The sequence below is a fragment of the Erythranthe guttata genome, chromosome 2, assembly GCF_056151865.1.
Source record: "Erythranthe guttata isolate IM_541 chromosome 2, IM_541, whole genome shotgun sequence".
NCBI lineage: Eukaryota > Viridiplantae > Streptophyta > Magnoliopsida > Lamiales > Phrymaceae > Erythranthe > Erythranthe guttata.
Window position 1 is genome coordinate 4,290,627 of NC_142534.1, and position 18,994 is coordinate 4,309,620.

Genomic DNA, 18,994 nt, shown 5'->3' on the forward strand with positions numbered 1-18,994 from the left:
ACCCAAGGTATACTTTGGGGGGCCCTCCGCCCCCGTAGAAGAAAAAAAATTTATCTGTTTTTTATTAAATTTTTAATATTTTATGTTATTTATCTATTAATTTATACCATTTAGTCCCCCAAACTTTAAATTTAGTATCATTTTAGTCTAAAAAAAATATTCTAGCCCCCCCTCCATTACTCCTTGGGTCCGCCCCTGCCTGATAAACTAATAATTTCGTTTAAACAATATACTTTTGCCTCTCCGATTCGGGTACAGCATGCTAAGTTAATAATTCACCAAAAAAATTAAGAAACCGGTATAATACATAAATTAATAATGCATAAAAACAATTCTTAAATTACGTAGTACAATACATATTTTATAGATCTATGAAAGTTTAATAAAATACAATTTAATTTTCGTTTGATTCTTATTAAAATTCACATCACCATCAATCGCGTCCCTCGTTTTTTCGTAATATGGTTAGAACTTTGGGTGTAGATTTCTTATAATTCAGCTATAAAACTTTTTTCCATTGTTGTTAATAAGAGAATCATTTCGAGAAACAGGCTCTATAATACATTGAACTAATGATACAATGAATAATCTATACTGGACAGAAAAATGTATTTATCGAAAATTATAATAAAAATAATTTCATAACCGAATAATTATTAAACACTCGAATACCAAAAGAAAATTAAAAAATAAATGAACTCAAAAAGAATTAAAATAAAATAAAATAAAATACCAAACCAACCAATAAAATAATATTTCCTAAAAAAATAATAATGAATCCCAATATCCAATCATAGCTAAATAATTAATTTCTTTCTTTTTTCCTGAAAAGAATCACATGCAATTTGCCTTTATTTAGTGATCACTGTGTACAAATCAAGCCTTCGTACATTTTGTTTTTCCATGGACGCCATTGAAGAAGCTTGGAGGAAGCTCTATCCATTAATAATAAATCCATAATTCATTTATATAATTGGAATCAACAACCTCACTCCTCTCTGTTTCCTTCCTTTTTTAGATACATCACAAAATTTATTAAATCATCCATTTTTTATTTTTTTTTTTAAATTATATATACATACATGTATATATGTGAGATTCTGTTTTGAGATTTTTTTCTCCGGATTTGTTTATTAATTAATTAATTGATTGATTGATTGATGGATCGTCGCGAAGATGATGAGAATTTGGGCGGCGGCGGAGGGGATATAGAGCACGACGGCGGCGGAGGCGGCGGAGGCGGTGGCTTGGGTGGGTATTTGTACGAGAGAAGAGACAGCAATGCGTCGTCGTTTTGGGATAGGGAAGGCGGCGCGGTGAGAGAGCCGTTGTTGAATCTGAGGAGCAGAGTCAACACCACCTCTCAGATTGCCATTGTTGGCGCCAAGGTTTATCCCATCGAGAGCCTCGATTACGAGTATGACTTTCTTTTTCTCTTCTTTTTTTATTTATTTAATTAATTAATTTTTCCATTAATTATATGTAGAATTCTCACTGATTTGTTTATTGTGATTATTAGTTTTTTTTTTGTTTGGATTTGGTTATTTCTTCAAACTTTGGTTGGTTCCAGAAATTGATCTCAGATTTTGGATTGACTTTTAAATTTGGCATGTGATTAGTTGATCTGTATATGTAATATGTATCTATATGTGTATGTATCATATGCTAGTTCTTTTCTGGTGGTGTAATCTGTTAATAAACCGAATAGAGAAACGCAATCACGAAGCGACCGAATTTTAAAGTGTTTTATCTACTCTGTTTAAATTATTCTGCAATCTAGAGGGAATAATTATAATAACATATGATTCACTTTATTTTGCAGGATTTTCGAAAATGAACTCATTAAGCAGGATTGGAGAACCAGAAAAAGGATCGAGATTTTTCAGTACGTTTTCCTCAAATGGACGCTTGCTCTTCTTATCGGATTATTCACAGGCGTTGTCGGCTTCTTCAATAACCTTGCAGTCGAAAACATTGCTGGTGTCAAACTTCTCATCACTAGTAATTTAATGCTCAAGGAAAAGTAAGCCCACTCTTCTTGATTTGTACCGTACCGTATATACAGCTTTTACTTGTTAAGTCGACAAATTCTTAACATATGCGTATGTATGTATGAAATGCCGAGTTCTTGGGAATCGTTTGTACTTGATTCGTCATTTAATTTTGGAAAATAAGGATATCGTAAATTTATTTCGCTACAGATACTATCAGGCATTCGCAGCATTTGCTGGAATAAATATGATACTTGCAGTGTCTGCTGCTGCGCTATGTGCATTCATTGCCCCGGCAGCAGCGGGGTCCGGCATACCCGAGGTTAAAGCCTATCTTAACGGTGTAGATGCTCATTCCATTTTGGCTCCGAGTACCTTATTTGTCAAGGTTCGTCCAATATCTTGTTGCTTTTTTTTTTTTGTTTTAAACTTATATTTTTTTTTATCAGTATAATCTACTAATAGTCTAATACACACACATTCTAATTTTCTGTAGATTTTTGGTTCTATTTTTGGAGTTGCTGCTGGACTTGTGGTTGGTAAGGAAGGTCCAATGGTACACACTGGTGCGTGTATAGCAAATTTACTTGGACAAGGTGGGTCCCGCAAGTATCGTTTAACTTGGAAATGGCTCAGATTCTTTAAAAATGATCGAGACAGAAGGGATTTGATCACCTGCGGTGCTGCTGCTGGTGTAGCTGCTGCTTTTCGTGCTCCAGTTGGTGGTGTACTTTTCGCTCTTGAAGAAGCAGCTTCATGGTATCTTTCCCTTCTCAGTTCTCTCTCCATCGGTTTTATTATTTCATTAATATTTCGAAAATATTATTGAATCGTTATCTATAACATATTGTAACACTTCCCTGAGGAAAATAAATGATTACTCTTAATTGCTGTTGTTACCTGAAAAAAGCCCTTTTCAGTGGTATCTTGAAGTTTGGTAGCAGAAAACGAGAGACATTTTCTGCTATAGAAAATATGTAAATTCCACTTTTTATGGCCTTCTTCGGCTGTTTTAAATGATGGCTGCTAATTTGTTCCATTTTGTAACAATTGCAAGATTTATTAGCTTTATGAACCGATCTCTTTAGCTCCTCCGGATTTGATGGGATTTATAGTATATATATACGTTTGCAGGTGGCGAAGTGCTCTTCTTTGGCGGACATTCTTCACAACTGCAGTTGTGGCTGTGGTGTTAAGATCATTCATAAGCTTTTGCCGAAACGGAAATTGCGGACTATTTGGACAAGGAGGTCTAATCATGTTCGATGTAAACTCAGAAATCCCTGCTTACAACACTCCTGATCTGCTTGCGGTTATACTAATTGGTGTTCTTGGTGGCCTTTTGGGATCTCTTTACAATTATCTTGTGGACAAAGTCCTCAGAACTTATAGCTTCATCAACGAGTACGCTTGCTTTTATCTTTTTTTTCAATATATAAGTGAATGTTTTTACACATATGTATATGTTTCAATACATTTAGGGGTTGAAATTGGAACGGAATCTCCGACTTCTGCCAATTCCGATCCGACATCTTCTGATTTTGGAACAAGTTTTTTCACTCAGAAAGTTCCCATTCCAATTTTCTCAATGTTTTTTTTTTGGATTGGAATTGGAACAAATATGAGATTTTGATTTCCGTTTCGATTTTAATTTCCGAAAGTAATTCCAAAATTTTGATTTTTTTCCCCGAAAATACACTTATAAAATCAATATTATTAAGTATTTTGTATTTTAGGTGGCTAAAAATTTTGAATTTTCTGCGAGGACTTTGATCCTGAAATTTCTGATTTTTGAACGATTTTTTCATTCTGATTTCCGGTTTTTCCCTTATTTCTTTTTTTGGAACTGAACTAGAATTAGTTTTTCACTTCCGAAAAAAATCTGATTTTTCAGAAGTATTAATTCCGATTTTTTTTTTTCTGAAAATACACTTACTGATATCAATATTATTATGTATTTTATATATTAGGTCGCTAAAAAATGGAATTTCTGATTTTGGAAACTGTTTTTTTCATTCCAACTCCCGAAATTCCAATTTCCGAATTTTCCCTTTTTGTCTGGAATGGAATTAGAATTACTTTTTCACTTCCGAAAAAAATCGTTTTTTTTTTCTTTCGAAATTGCTAATTCGGATCCGATCAGTCCGATCTCCACCCTAATCACAATCATCTATCTTCTTCCCTAATCTTCATCAATCAACAATTATATTACCTGCATGCAGGAGAGGCCCTGCTTTCAAGATCTTGCTAGTTATCGCCATCTCCCTTCTAACATCTTGCTGTGCATACGGCCTTCCATGGATTGCACAGTGCACGCCCTGCCCCACCGACTCCGACAAAGAGTGCCCCACAATCGGACGTTCCGGAAACTACAAGAACTTCCAATGCCAGCCTGGACACTACAACGACCTCGCCTCTCTCTTCCTCAACACAAACGACGACGCAATTCGCAATCTCTTCAGCTCCGGCAACAAAAACGAGTTCCACATCACAACCCTCTTCATTTTCTTCACCGGAATATACTTTCTTGGAATCATCACCTACGGAATCGCAGTACCCTCCGGGCTGTTCATCCCCGTCATACTCGCCGGAGCTTCCTACGGCCGCCTCGTCGGGCGGCTGATGGGCTCTTTTTCCAGCTTAGATGTTGGCCTGTTCGCCTTACTAGGAGCCGCTTCATTTCTCGGTGGGACCATGAGAATGACTGTATCTCTTTGTGTTATACTTCTTGAACTCACTAATGATTTATTAATGCTGCCTTTGGTAATGCTTGTGCTTCTTATTTCGAAAACGGTGGCGGATTGTTTTAATAAGGGCGTTTATGACCAGATTGTGAAGTTGAAAGGGTTGCCTTATTTAGAGGCCCATGGTGAACCGTACATGAGGCATCTTTCTGCAGGTGACGTTTGTTCTGGACCGTTGATTGTTTTTTCGAGCGTCGAAAAAGTGGGGAATATTATGCACGCGCTTACGATGACTAGGCACAACGGGTTTCCGGTGGTGGACGAGCCTCCGTTCGTGGAGGCTCCAGAACTTTCCGGGCTGGTTTTGAGGTCACACTTGCTTGTTCTGCTGCAAAGGAAAAAGTTTACGAAGAACAGAGTTTTGAGTGGTTCGGAGCTTCTGACAGTTTTTCATGCGTTCGATTTTGCTAAAGCTGGGTCCGGGAAGGGGCTTAAAGTGGAGGATTTGGATCTGAGTGAGGAGGAAATGGAGATGTATGTTGATTTGCATCCGGTTACTAATACTTCTCCTTACATGGTTGCGGATACTATGTCTCTTGCTAAAGCTGCTGTCTTATTTCGGGAACTCGGACTTAGACACTTGTGTGTTGTCCCGAAAACACCTGGGGTGAGTTCAAAATTCAATCTTTGTTTCTTTTTTCTCAATGATTTCTGTTAGAAGTAAATGTATCGATGTTTTCTTGATTTTTACAGAGGCCTCCAATTGTGGGAATCTTGACGAGGCACGATTTTATGCCGGAGCATGTTTTGGGACTCTATCCACAAATTGCTCACCAGAAGTAGTCAGTCAAATTGGACTGGCCTTCGAAAAAAAATGCCATTTTTTTTTTCTTTTTTTGGGATTTACAGTCGTTTTGTCTATCTGACGAGATTGATGACTGGACGACGAAGACGAAGCCTCGTTCGGCTGTCGAGGAGTTTCTTCCTTGGCTGGCCTGCAGAATTCGAAGCTTCGGTTTCCCACATGTATGTATTTATGTATACTTGCATATTCGTTACTGAAATAAGACAATTTTTTTGGTGGACTTTACACAATAGTGGATAGTTCACTCATTTGGTTTTTTTGTATGAACTCAAAATATTTATTTTGCACAAATATGTTGTTGACATGAATAATGTCAAATTGTCAATTGTTGTGAGTGTTGCTGGGAATAAAATTTGTGTATCAATAGTCCAAGTTAAAACTGTAAGTTATACCTTACGATTTTCCACACGAAAAAAACTAGAGAAGATAATAGCGGCGTAAACATAGGAATTCAAGTAGCTAATTCTTGATATATGTTTCACCAATTACCGCATCTTGTGCCATGTGGCTGAATGTATCGTACAATCGTCTAACTGTATTGTTTTCGAGTTTAATACACGACGAATAATAATGATAGTAATGGCTTAGTAATATTATTTACAAATTCGTCCAAGGGATTATTCTCCTACAACATATGTACAACATACGGCATACTTCATCAATCTGTATCCACCTGTTATTTCTATTTCGGCGGAGCCTGTACAGTATAAATACGGACCTTTCTGTATTCGCAATTTCCACCTTTTTAAATAATGTTTTATCAATCTGAATAAGAGAGGATGCTTTCTTACAGGCGAAGAACGTTCCGATTGCTTGATATCCACTTTTAGCAAATCAAGCAGCGTTGTCCTTGAACGGGCTAGATTCGTGTAATAACTCCATGACATGTTCAAGCTGTGTCAAACAATCCAAATATAAAGGTAAGGTAGAAAAATTGACAAACACGGTGAAGATGAATACTTATTATTTTTTTTTTTAAAGGATTATATATTTACCTGAGCTCTTTCACGTAGCAAGAAATCGGAAATGACTCTCCTGAAACCTTCATCGAGAATAAAGTGACAACTGTAGGTAGGCACCGGCAAATAGCCCCTCTGAATTTTATGCTCACCTTGTGCTCCAGCCTCTACCTTGTCAAGGTTAAATTCAATTGCTGCTTCTATAGCCTGCAATAATAGCCGGAATTGTATTTTAGGAGTGGAATTGGTAAATCGGATAAAAATATAGATTACAAATTCAAACATTTGAATTTTTTCACGAACTTTTTGACAATAAACACTTCCTACTAATCTAATTCTAAAATCACATAAATAATGACTCTTAATTAAACAACTATCTCGAGTAAAGGGAAAAAAGAGAACCTGATAATAGCAGGCTTCAAAATGTAGACTTGGGTAGTATGCTTCGGGGAGGCAACCCCAAAGGCGTCCATATAAAGTATCTCCACCGATAAGATTAAGTGCTCCAGCGACAAGTTCGTCCCCTTCTTCCGCAACTACAAGAAGAACATTGTCGCCCATTTTTGAAGCCATGTTGTGGAAGAAATCTCTTGTTAGATAAGCACTACCCCACCTGAATGAACGATATTTACTGTCATAATTAACCAAAAAAATCCTAAAAGTAGTCGAAGTTTATGATGTCAGCGAGAGGTCAGCAAACGAACTTGTTATCTGTAGTGTTTTTGTAGAACTTATAGAACGTGTCCCAGTGCTTAGCCTGCCGACATAACAGACAAACAAAGTTGAGACTGTAAGTACACGAAACGGTTGTTGACTGTTTTCGGGGCGACGTATGTAACAATTATGATAAAACCTCAAAAACAATTAAAAAAAAAGATAATACGGCAGTAGGGCTGTGAAGATACATACTTAACTCAAAAGAAGATAGAATCCCATGCATACCTTAATTTCATATCCTCTTAGGCGTTTCATGGTCAAATTCTGTGTAGAAATCTGCAACAAGGAAACAATGTACATTATTAGCAACTTCTTTTCTTGTGAAACAAGTTATCCTAACCATCGTGAAATGACAACGTACCTTCTTGCGCTCTTGACGGATATTTTTCCTTTTATTTTGCTTCATGTCCATCAAGAAATCGTCGAAACTGTTGAGATAACGACAATTGCATTAGCACAAGAATAACCTTCATTTTAGTGAATTACTTATTTATATATATATATATATATATATATATATATATATATATATATATATATATATATATATATATATATATATATATATATATATATATATTGCTATCTTATAAGGAAGTGTTGCTTAAATAAGGATGGGTGGCTTACTACCTGGCCGTGATAACTGTTCTCAAAAGAAGGAATAAAACTGAATATGGATTAAATTAAAAGAGCTTACAAGTTTATGCATGCAACTATTTTCTTAGCGATATCTCGTATAAGGACATCAATAAGTAATTTTCATACACTGCAGCTCAAAGAATTTGGTTCATGCAAAGTTTATAGAAGTTGGTTAAGGAGATCATTTTGCATTCTTTACGTGACTTCTTCTTATTTTCTTCTCTGAGGCACCTATCTTTTAGCAAGCAACTACTCCTTGACTACTAATAAAGAGAACAATTTCAGATGCAATTTATTAGATTTTTCGATTCAGCTATTGCAATGAGAAAATGAAATATGCAGAATCTAGCTACCTTTTATAATTATGATTTTTCCAGTGATACTGCATTCCGACTCTCTGCAGAAAGCCCTTCTCCTTCAGCTTCCCCCACTCATTTGCAGATGGGAAAGTGATGTGCAGCGACGAAACCTGAAACTGGGAGATACGGATATTTTAGTACGAAAGGGCAATCAGAAAATATATCATTTCATTCGGTGGATTTTTATACGGATACAATGAGAAACGTTAGCTAGACTAAATAACTACCTTGATTGTCAGTGCTATCATAGCAGAGACTAAGATATCAAAGACCTGATCTCTGTAATTTGTATTACGGATTAAGATCCTCGAGCCGGTAACAGGTGTGAATGGCACACAGGACTGCAATTTCGGATAATATCTCGACCCGTAACTGTAATAGGCATCTGCCCATGAATGATCGAACACATATTCACCGTAAGAATGGCTGCAGAGTAAAATAAAGGGATATACTCAGGCACAAATATATAAGACAACGTCTCGTCTTTTTGTAAGCATTATTATGATAGCTATTTACAAGTCCGTGTCACTTGTATATAAAATCAAAACTAAAAATTAGGAACATATTTACTTTTTTCTTTTTGCATCTTTAAATAAATCAAACCTTTTCAGGTAGAGAGGAATCACTCCAAGAACTTTATCAGATTCATCCCGAGCAACAATATGTTGTGGAAGCCATCCTGTTTCCTGGAAGGGAGTTTAATAATCACTATCATGATTTCTTTTCCCATGACGTACATAATAAATCACGAGCAAATGGTACAGAAGTTGAAATTGCTAACCTTCACTGCAGATCCCGAGTCCTCTAGGCTTGAAAGAAAACCATGTGTAAGAAACGGATTAAATTTATCCGGACCTGCAGCATCAAGACTGCACGCATCCCATTCATCCGCTGCAACCTCTGAGATCGACGAAACCACTTGAACTGATAGCTTTCTGGATTTATCGAAACTAGTGGTATCTCCCTATAACAGATCAAAAAAATAGCACGACATTGACATTATCGTCATGAAGTTTGAGAATCAAACTCGAAAAGATATTAAAGGGCCACCAAGTAGGTAAACAACCTCAGATGCTGATTCTGTCAAACTGAAATCGCCAAGGGACAAGTCCAGTTTGGTGGGCTCCGCGGCCTTCCTTGGCCCCCAAAATATAGCTTTTATGCTAAATCCAACATCTGAATTACGTCTGTATCTATTAACGGATGTTTTCCTCTGTAGTAAGAGAGTTAGATTAGTCAATTTTACTAAGCAGAAAAAAAAACAAGAAACAGTAAAACATGTCTAGTCTCGGTTACGAAGAAACAATTAAATAAAGAGCACCATCATATGAATAGCACATTCAACGGCAAGACATATGTACTACAGTTTCCTTGAAACGAAATAAACCTCATCTTGTAAAATATGATATCGAGCAAGTCGAAAATAATTGTATGCCCATATTTAAGACCATAACATAAGTGAATGTAGGATATTCCATACAAATTTCAATTGACAAAACGAGGACTCGGACCGTTTTAAAGAACATCGCAACGAAGAAAAAAATACCTGCTATTGAAACGAGATGCTACAAAAATCAAATCAAATTAACAGCAATTCAATCTTTTGACAGTACGGCGTACACAAATTCTGCCAACAATTTGCTGACTAACTCATGCACAATGCAACTCCTATCGAATCAAAACCCTACTACTTGCATTACCCAATGCTATTCAAACGTATTTCAATTGGAGCAACAAAAAACATGACAAATTTCATGCAGCGCAAACAAATTGATGAAATTAATTCATTCAAATTAATACAGATACACAAACAACAATTCTAAGTTTCAATCGAAATTCAGAGACCCAGAGTAACACAATCAAAATTCCTCGAAATTCTAGATGTTAGAACTGAAGAGAAGAACCTAGAGAAAAAAAAAATACAAAATCAAGTGGTTAGTAAGAGGAGTGGAAGAAGCTTACGGCGTGAAAGGAGGTGTGGCCGAGAAATGGAGAAGAAGAAGCAGCAGCCACGGCAGCAGCAGCAGCAGCCATGGCAGGCAGAGTGAGATTTTTTAGTGTATGTTAATTTGTAATTCCAATTTACAGCCATGTATTTTGTATGTGAATTTTTTTTTTCCAGCTATTTGCAGTTTGGGGGTTTTTGATATTTTTAAAAGTTTTGGGGAGTTTTGTTATAAATCGCGAATAGCAATTTTGTGACCGCAAAATAGCATTTCCGATTTTGTATACATACATACACATACTCCTTTCCTATTTCTTCCCTTTCACCATTTACTTTAGATTTTTCTAAATTATCTTTTTTTTTTTTAAATATATATATATATATTTTAACCCCATTCAAATAATTAACTAATTATTAACAGTCCAACGTCTCATTATATTTGATTGAGTACTATGGACTAATAACTTTATTAAATTATTTCTAAAATTATTCTTCATACAAATGGAATTTGCACCAAGTAATATTACATTTTTTACTTTTTATTCTCCATTAATCTCTTTATTTTTGCACCTCACGTTTTTTTCTAATTTTTTTTAGGTAGAACAATTTCTCTTTTTTTATATATATTTTTTTCACTATTATAATAACTTAACTTTTTCCCTTTTTCTTTTGTCTGCATAAAAATTAAAAATTATGTATATAACATATTTTTTTTTTTTAAATTAAAAATTCTGCCTAATCATTTATAGACACCCGTAGTAATCTGAGTGACAGATAGTTAGTTATACAATTTAAAAACTTTAGCCCCCATTTAAATTACTACAAGTTCCTACGAGTGTCTATAAATGCCTAATGTCAAAAAAACGAAAAACAAAATACGTGTCTTTTTCATAATTTTCAATATTATATAGAATAAAAGGAAAAATATAGGTTTTTATAATAGTGAAAAAAAGGAGATATACAAGTTCTACTACGTAAAAAAAAAATAATCATTCTACTAAGCTCAACTCAAGCAGAATGGCAACACACCTGTATTTCTCACCGTACGGAGCATACAATCGACAAAACACGAAACATCTACAAGTTAATTTTTCCCCAAGTCTTGGAGGTACTTTGTAACCCTCTCGACAAAGAATTATTTTCGGAAGCTAAACAGTTCAAACACATTACATTTTTATTTCACATTCACAGGGCATGAATATAGGCACAAGTCTCTTTCAGTTTCATTTTAAAACTCTATGGAATATCTATGCCACGGTGAGAGACGCGCCATTGTGTGCCACATTCAGATCAAGAATTATAGGAGCTGCCTTCTCAGCCCTGTTAGACAAAAAAAGAAGAGAAATATCAAAGAGCTTGACTTGAACAATAATCGGAAATCCAAACGTTTTCGTCACCCCTTTTTTAAGTAAAATCAAATGAATATTTATTTTACTATGTTAGTGGTTTATAAATTATGACAGCTCAAGTAGTGTTTTCTACGGTCGACAGATTTTGACGACTTTGTTCACATAATTGCTCTGCAAGTGCGAAGAATATTTCCATTTAGACCCTGCACAATTAAATAAACGAGATTCTCGCTCTCAAAAAAATTACGAGTTTCTGAAATCCTCTTGCTCTTAAGTAAGGAGTTCAATTCTGACTTAGAGAGAACTTTCATCCACTAACATGTGAATCGCTATTCACATCCAATATATCTAACGAAATGAATTTAACTTTTAACGGTTCCCACTGACACTTCCGATGGCAGTAAAAACTGAAAGGGAATGCTCACGTGTTTCGAGTTCTTCTTGAATTGAAATAAATGAGTTTGAATATTAACAAATATTCCATGAGAAAAATAACTTTTATCTACAAGGTGTAGTCAGAAACTGTAAGTACACAAGTGATTTTTCATGTATATTTTATAATGATGGAACACTGATTTTTCAGCAATTTATTGTAGAAAGCTACTTCACAATTATAAACTTACTACTCAAAAAGATCATTCAACGAAAGAAATCCGAAACTTGATATCATTAGTTCACCGTAAATCGATTAATTGTTCTCATATACATATGCAAGTAAAATTATTACCGAAAAACAAGATTTATAAGAGACGAAAATATTGTGGATGATTTTTATTTAATTTTTTGAAATAGATGATCTCTAAATTTCAAAATGCACATAAATTGACAACGCATGCAGACGCACATACAGAGAGAGTACCATGATTCAGGCGTTTGATATAGAGCAGCCATCCTTCCAAAACATGATTCAAGCATCATGGTATTAATCACACCAGGATTAAGTGCAATAACAGCCACCTCAGGAGGCAACTCCTTTGCGACTGCCTTTGTCAAACCCTCGACAGCCCATTTTGAAGCACAATAAGGAGCTACCTAATATTATAAAAAAAAGTTTCAGCACAATAAATAACATTTTACGGAAACAGGACTTGAAAATGTAGTACTTGGGAATTAATATTCAGAACTTAGATGCTTGTAACCAAACATGCCGGGTACAGCTCAACTTCAGGAGACTGAAAATTAAAACAAATGTTCGAAAATGGCTTAAAGAGAATGTATTTGCCTAACTAACTCTTTAAACTTAAAAGCCTAAGAGAGGAGTAACTATCGTTTTATTAGTTAATTGAACCATTATATATTTAACAGACCAATGCACCAACACCGAAAATACTTAAATTATATATAATATTGCCCAACATAATAAAGCGAACACATGTGCTAAAACTCTATTTTACCTCTGCAGCAACAGATCTTCCCCAACCAGATGACATGTTGAAGATTATGCCCTGCTTTTTCTGAATCATGAGAGGGATAAAGTGACGAAGTACATTTGCTGTCCCCTTGAGATTGGTGTCAATTACTGAGTCAAATTGTTCTGCTGAAACCTCCCATAAATTGTTATTCCTATTTATCGTTCCAGCATTATTTACTGGAAAAAAATCACGCATTATTTCACATAATTTGGCTAAACGAGTACAAAATATAAATTGCGAGTGCATAAAATCGAACACAAACCAGCCCTTTTAACAACCTAAAGCAAAGTTCTCTCCCTATGTTTTCATATGCAGCAACATAAGTACCATTAAGAAATAAGAACTAAACCAATGCCATGTAAAAAATAATGTGTTTGTAATGCAAAATTATTACTTATGCCAGAATAATGGGTGATACTGCAACAACAATAAGAAAGGTGCAATAAGACCAGTTATGTACTATCGAACACATCCAAATTATTACATAAAAATGCACAAAGGAATTGGTTCCCAAAGTAGAAACAAGGAGGGGGCAGGAAAAGTGAAAAATAGGTCTTGATTGCTTGTAAGAGTTTTTTCAAAACTTTCTAATTTCAACTATTTTTATTCTTCATAATTACATGGTGATTGGATGCGAAATATTTGCGATAAAATATCTAAGGCCCTATTATTGACAGGAAAGATATTTAACCCACCATTACTCACTCACTCAATGACAACAATGAAAAAGTTCAGCCGTATGTTCAATTTGCACAGGGAAGAACACAAGGGGGGCAACCATATCCGCTTTGCCTATTTTTTAGCGAGCTGATAAACGAGATACTGTACTACTATTCAACTCCAAAACAATCTTATATCCAAACACCATTTCATCAAAAGTGAATATCGCCTCAACTAATTTGTTATACTTCGATCTTTTATTTCATTTTTTTGTTGAAATGAAATTTTATCTATGCTCGGATGAGATAAATGTATAACACCCTTCGGTTATTGTGTTTATCATCTTGTTTAATTTTCGCCGTCACTACAAATTCGTAGCCACGTGTGGCCTAAACTATTCAAAATCTGTTTGCTACAAGTCTAAGCAACTGCCATCATCAATTGAAGTGTGCACAGACAAGGAAGCATTGCCTAAAACGCATATCCAGATCGAAACATTAGATTGTTCGAAATTCAAACTATATCGTAAAAATAGAACGACCAAATCTCATCTAAAAATAAAACAAATATATCTAAAGCTGCAACAAAAGAAAAAAGATCATACAAACAACCATTTCCACAACAAACACATTCAACAGTAAACAACAATCTCAAATAAACACAAAAAAAATATAAAAATTATTTAGTAGATGTACCTATAACATTGGGAATGACCTTCTTTTCTACAACGGTACGCGCCAACTCCTCGATGCTACTATCGGACCTCTGATTGAACACCAGTTGCCAAAAAATGAAGAAAAAAAAATAAAAATAAAAAAAATGGAACCATGATTACAGACACATAAAATTAAGCAAGAGAAAAATAGAAAAAAATAGAGGGAGTATAGTGTAGGATAAAATTACCACGTCAACATTCAGGATGAGGTGTTTGCCGCTGTTGCTCTTGTTCTCGGAGGCGGCGGCGAGCTCCGATTGGAGTGAGGAAAGCTTGTCCGCGGAGCGAGAGCAGCCGATTACGGTGTGGCCGAGCTTGGCCAATTCCAGTGCTAGGGCTCTGCCGAGACCACGGCTCACCCCCGTTATCAGCACCGTCCTGAGTTCAGCCGCGGCGGCGACACCTTCCACGGCGTTCGAGACTCTCGTCGGCGATGGTGGTGCCTGTGTGGCCGACATGCTTCTCCGGTTTCTCCACGCACAAACAGAATCTCTCTCTCTCTCTCTCTCTCTCTCTCTCTCTCTCTACCGGCGGTTCTGCACTTCACAAACTGAATCTCTCTCTCTCTCTCTCTCTACCAGCGGTTCTGCACTTCACGGTTGGAGTTGTTTGGGGGAAACAACGACGGTTATATATAAAGCTGTGATTCAAATTTGAAGGCTCTGTTTGGTTGGGACCTCCTAAAATCGGATTTTTGGTTATACACAAAAATAATAACCAACTCTTTTTTTTTTTTCTGTTTTTTTCACGATAGTTAGGTTTTTTTTTTTTTTTTTTTTTATTTTATTAGTTTTAAGATCGCTTTATTCTATGGTGTTGTGGGAATTATTTGATGTTATACCCGATAAAATACAGTGTGTGATTATACACAAAAATAATAACCAAATTTTGATCTCCAATATTTCTTATTCAAAAAATCAAGTTAGCAGTACCCAAGTAGTATAATTTATGATTTTTTTTGGAGAGACTATTTGGATTGGGATTGGAATTATATTCAATTTTTGGCATTCAAAATCATTTTAGAAAATTCTATATTTTCGACAAATTATATATATGAGATATTAATGTTTTTATATGTTTTACTTTTTCATACTATTTCTTTCTAATGGAACAAAATTGAAATTATTTTTCTTTTCCTAGAAAACTATATTAAAAAAATCGAGAAATAGCCACCAATTACCTCCATCGACCACCCGATTTTTCTAATGCAATCAACTCGGTTTTCATTTCAGGTTACATTCCATGAATTTTATAGAATAAGATACCACTATACATGTGTACCTTTAATTAGGTTGGACATGGGTGGGGTCGGACAATTAGCGACCAATTACCTCCATCGACCAACCGATTTTTTGAATATCGAACATCATTCCCAGCTCGATCATTTCGGGTCGGATAATGGTTGATAATCGATTTTGTCGGGTAAATAATGGATGGACAGGTAGCATTATCGGCCATCTCCCTTTTTTTCATTTTTCAGTTTTTTCTTCAATTATAAGATGTTTTTAAAAGTGTTTTCAAAAAATATTTAAAATTTTAGTACGTAGATATTTATAAATTTATGTTTCGAGTTTTTGAGTTTACTACGTCTATATATTATTTCAACGTGAAGAAAACAAGAATTACGATTAAATATTTATAATAAATTTTTATTATCAAAAAAGTCTGTAGTACACTATTATCAGACCAACCGACTTTTGAGTAAAATTAATGTTTAGTTAGAGAATTAATCCAATTTCGTATGTATATATATATATATATATATATATATATATATATATATATATATATATATATATATATATATATATAACAAATTTATTTTTCAATTACTACATTTTAATTTTAATTTTATACCCGCACCTATTCGGCGTGAAGAAAGGATTCTGCAGATGGGAAAGTGGTATGCATCGATGAAACCTGAAACTAGGAGATACGGATATTTTAGTACGAAAGGGAAATCAGAAAATATATATATATATATATATATATATATATATATATATATATATATATATATATATATATATATATATATATATATATATATTAACCCCGTTCAAATAAGTAACTAATTATTAATAGTCCAACGTTTCATTATATTTGATTGAGTCTATGGACTAATAACTTTATTAAATTATTTCTAAAATTATTCTTCATACATTTAAAATTTGCACCAAATAATATTGCATTTATTATTTTTTATTCTGCATTAATCTGTTTTTTTTTTTGCACCTCACATTTTTTTTCTATTTTTTTAGGTCATACAATTTCTTATACATATATATTAGAAACTTATGGGCTCGTTCGGTTACCTATATTGGATTAGATTGGATTACATGAGATTGGATTAACTTCCTACTGACTAATTAATTATTTAGTTAGTAGAATGTACGGTTTCTTAGGTTAGATTTTCTATTAAATTTTGTTAACATCAGTTATTACGTATGAATTCTCTATAAAACCACTTAATTTACAATAATAAAATATAATTTTAAGGATAAAATTGTATTTTTCCTTTTTAGTCACCCCTATTAAATTAGGGATTATTAGCAATACCTCCATCATCTAGGAAATGCAGTTAAGCAAAACTCCCTTCCAAAAATAATTAGAGAAAACCCCATTGGTTAGTATTCTATCAAGTATTATTTTTATAATTCCAAACCTAACCTTAATTGTCAATATACTATTTTGAAACCCTAATTTCTCCACTGCTACCGCCGCCGATCCTCACCGACCACCACCGTCCCCTCGTCCTTCCACCACTCAACCTCACTTCGTCTTCACCGCTCAAAACCCTCACAATCACAGTCGCCGACACCATCGCCGCGCGTGCACATGACGCCAACAAGTCGTACACGCTCGACATCCCCTCCATCGCCGTCGCCGCCGTTCTGACCGCAGAAACCCCATGGGGAACTATGCGGGGACTGGAGACGTTCTCGCAGCTGGTGTGCTTGAAGTCGTCGGTGGTGGCCTGCGGGTGGTGGTCTGCTCCGCCGCCGCCGCCAAGGAGTTCTTCACTAAGAACAGGTAATTCATAAACAAATCTGGATATATGCTCGCCTTTCTTTCTTCCTTACTGTAATTATCGCATTTAAACTTTCAGCCAAGGGGAAAAGAAAACTCCCACCAAGTCCGGCGGTGTGGTGACGATGGGGAGGCTGATTTTGAGTTTTTTTGTGGATCGGACGGAGGACGGCGCCTGTAGAGAATTTCGCACAGGTTGAAACCTTAATCGACTATGTCCATGTTCAATAGTCGATTAAGCTAATCGACTATGTTCTGGCAGTCGATTAAGGTTGATCGACTCCATTTTTTTTTTTGGATTTTTTGTTTATTGATTCCAAGTGTTTAAATCAATTATAATGTTTGTATATTTTTTGTTTTTTTGTAAAATATAGTTGATTTTGCATTTTTTTCGCAATTGTGATTTGTTATGTTTAGTAGCAGATTCTTAATCGACCATGTTTCATCATAGTCGATTAGAAAAAAGAAATTTAAAAACAAAAAAAAATTTAAAAATTAAAGATTTTCCTTCATCGACTATGAAGCATAGTCGATTAAGGCTAATTGACTATGTTTCATAGTCGATTAAGGAAACTGATACAGAAGGGGGAAAAAAAAGGGGAAAAAAAAATCGCTGAGCGCGTGACCTAGTGATGATGTGGCGGGCGGGGGCAAAGCTGGAAAACATAATGGCTCAAAATGGGTGTGAGCTTTTCTCAAATGAACTGAAATATTTTGGACCTCTCTCCATTAAAAAAAGTAATGAGGGGGTTTTCTCAAAGAGTCCCATTAAATTAATCTAGGGGGAGGGGTGCTACTAATTTAATGAAATAGTAGCATTTAATAGCGGGCTTTGAATTTAGTAGCGGGTTTGAAAAAGTGTGAATCTTACCAATCGGACATGCAATTAGTCCCTACTATTTAGTCAGTTGAACCTTATAGCGGTAACCGAACGAGCCCATAGTAATATAGAGAGAAATAAGTATATTATTCTCTTGTTCTTTTTTTTTGTGTCCAGCTCAATACAATGAAACACTATGGGCCTTTTTGGTTGGATGGTTTGGATAGATAGAGTGGGATGGGACAATTAATATTGGGATTGATATGACTCTGAGTGACACTAATCATCTGGTTTGGTTTGTGGGATGACTTAGATATTAATAGTCAAATAATTAACAATCTTTTATTTTGTTCACTTGATTAGATGGGATTACAGGTGAAATGTCTAAAATACCCTTAAATTCACCTGTCACCACCACCATCCTCTTCTTAATTTTTTTTAACTCAACAATTTATCATCTCTTGGATAAAACAATTGAAAATCTCATTTTGCAAAATTCGAGCCAGCCATTTTAAGTTTTGACATATTCATATATGCACACAATAATAATTGTCGTCTTAACAATTAAATTACGAAAAAACAAAAATCATGAAACCCTTACCAAAAGGCGTTACCAAGTCTTAAACACTAACGAAGTCTACAAACATATGTAACAATTCATCTAAACACTCCAATCCCAAATAATGGATCCATCGGACATCGGAACATCTCTCGAACATTACTACTTTTGTCTTCATCATCAACATCCGCATTGTCGCTAGCATTGCCATTGGCATTTCCATTGTTGACATTATCGATAATAATATTTGGAAATTGACGATGAAGATAGTTCAAACAGACGCAATAATC

At 35.0% G+C, this 18,994-nt stretch overlaps 3 protein-coding genes across 4 annotated transcripts; 1 reads left to right on the top strand and 2 right to left on the bottom strand.

Moving 5' to 3' along the window:
* Positions 1–729: 729 nt before the first annotated feature.
* Positions 730–6,798, top strand: CLC-C (chloride channel C). 2 transcript variants are annotated; one of them, XR_016034377.1, is made up of 8 exons: positions 784–1,417; positions 1,823–2,023; positions 2,202–2,379; positions 2,488–2,750; positions 3,126–3,395; positions 4,214–5,342; positions 5,429–5,701; positions 6,334–6,798. XR_016034377.1 is itself a non-coding variant. In XM_012984788.2 (7 exons), the coding sequence occupies exons 1-7, from the start codon at positions 1,161–1,163 to the stop codon at positions 5,516–5,518; spliced, it is 2,388 nt and encodes a 795-aa protein (XP_012840242.2). In that variant the 5' UTR covers positions 730–1,160; the 3' UTR covers positions 5,519–5,865. The 2 variants fall into 2 exon arrangements, 1 of the variants encoding a protein (XP_012840242.2); XM_012984788.2 differs by lacking the exon at positions 6,334–6,798 and having other exon boundaries at positions 730–1,417; positions 5,429–5,865.
* LOC105960600 (acyl-CoA) lies at positions 5,991–10,458 on the bottom strand. Its single transcript, XM_012984789.2, has 12 exons — positions 10,177–10,458; positions 9,281–9,427; positions 8,996–9,178; positions 8,818–8,900; positions 8,442–8,640; positions 8,209–8,330; positions 7,578–7,644; positions 7,442–7,492; positions 7,204–7,256; positions 6,902–7,112; positions 6,536–6,706; positions 5,991–6,434 (listed from the first exon to the last, which is right to left on the bottom strand). Exons 1-12 carry the CDS (start codon positions 10,246–10,248, stop codon positions 6,375–6,377), a joined length of 1,419 nt encoding a protein of 472 aa, XP_012840243.2. The 5' UTR covers positions 10,249–10,458; the 3' UTR covers positions 5,991–6,374.
* Positions 10,459–11,130: 672 nt separating this feature from the next.
* LOC105960601 (NADPH-dependent pterin aldehyde reductase) lies at positions 11,131–15,019 on the bottom strand. Its single transcript, XM_012984790.2, has 5 exons — positions 14,484–15,019; positions 14,276–14,345; positions 12,903–13,096; positions 12,368–12,540; positions 11,131–11,479 (listed from the first exon to the last, which is right to left on the bottom strand). Exons 1-5 carry the CDS (start codon positions 14,751–14,753, stop codon positions 11,407–11,409), a joined length of 780 nt encoding a protein of 259 aa, XP_012840244.2. The 5' UTR covers positions 14,754–15,019; the 3' UTR covers positions 11,131–11,406.
* Between the last annotated feature and the right edge of the window lie 3,975 nt (positions 15,020–18,994).

Excerpts from the sequence above, each read along its gene's own strand:
- LOC105960601 (XM_012984790.2), bottom strand. The coding sequence starts at position 14,753 with ATGTCGGCCACACAGGCACCACCATCGCCGACGAGAGTCTCGAACGCC. Across the intron at positions 14,346-14,483 it reads TCATCCTGAATGTTGACGTG|AGGTCCGATAGTAGCATCGA; the intron begins GTAATTTTATCC and ends GTGTTCAATCAG. Across the intron at positions 11,480-12,367 it reads TATCAAACGCCTGAATCATG|GGCTGAGAAGGCAGCTCCTA; the intron begins GTACTCTCTCTG and ends TTTGTCTAACAG.
- CLC-C (XM_012984788.2), top strand. The coding sequence starts at position 1,161 with ATGGATCGTCGCGAAGATGATGAGAATTTGGGCGGCGGCGGAGGGGAT. Across the intron at positions 2,024-2,201 it reads AATTTAATGCTCAAGGAAAA|ATACTATCAGGCATTCGCAG; the intron begins GTAAGCCCACTC and ends ATTTCGCTACAG. Across the intron at positions 5,343-5,428 it reads TTGTCCCGAAAACACCTGGG|AGGCCTCCAATTGTGGGAAT; the intron begins GTGAGTTCAAAA and ends TGATTTTTACAG.
- LOC105960600 (XM_012984789.2), bottom strand. The coding sequence starts at position 10,248 with ATGGCTGCTGCTGCTGCTGCCGTGGCTGCTGCTTCTTCTTCTCCATTT. Across the intron at positions 7,493-7,577 it reads TCCGTCAAGAGCGCAAGAAG|ATTTCTACACAGAATTTGAC; the intron begins GTACGTTGTCAT and ends TCCTTGTTGCAG. Across the intron at positions 7,113-7,203 it reads AAAAACACTACAGATAACAA|GTGGGGTAGTGCTTATCTAA; the intron begins GTTCGTTTGCTG and ends TCGTTCATTCAG.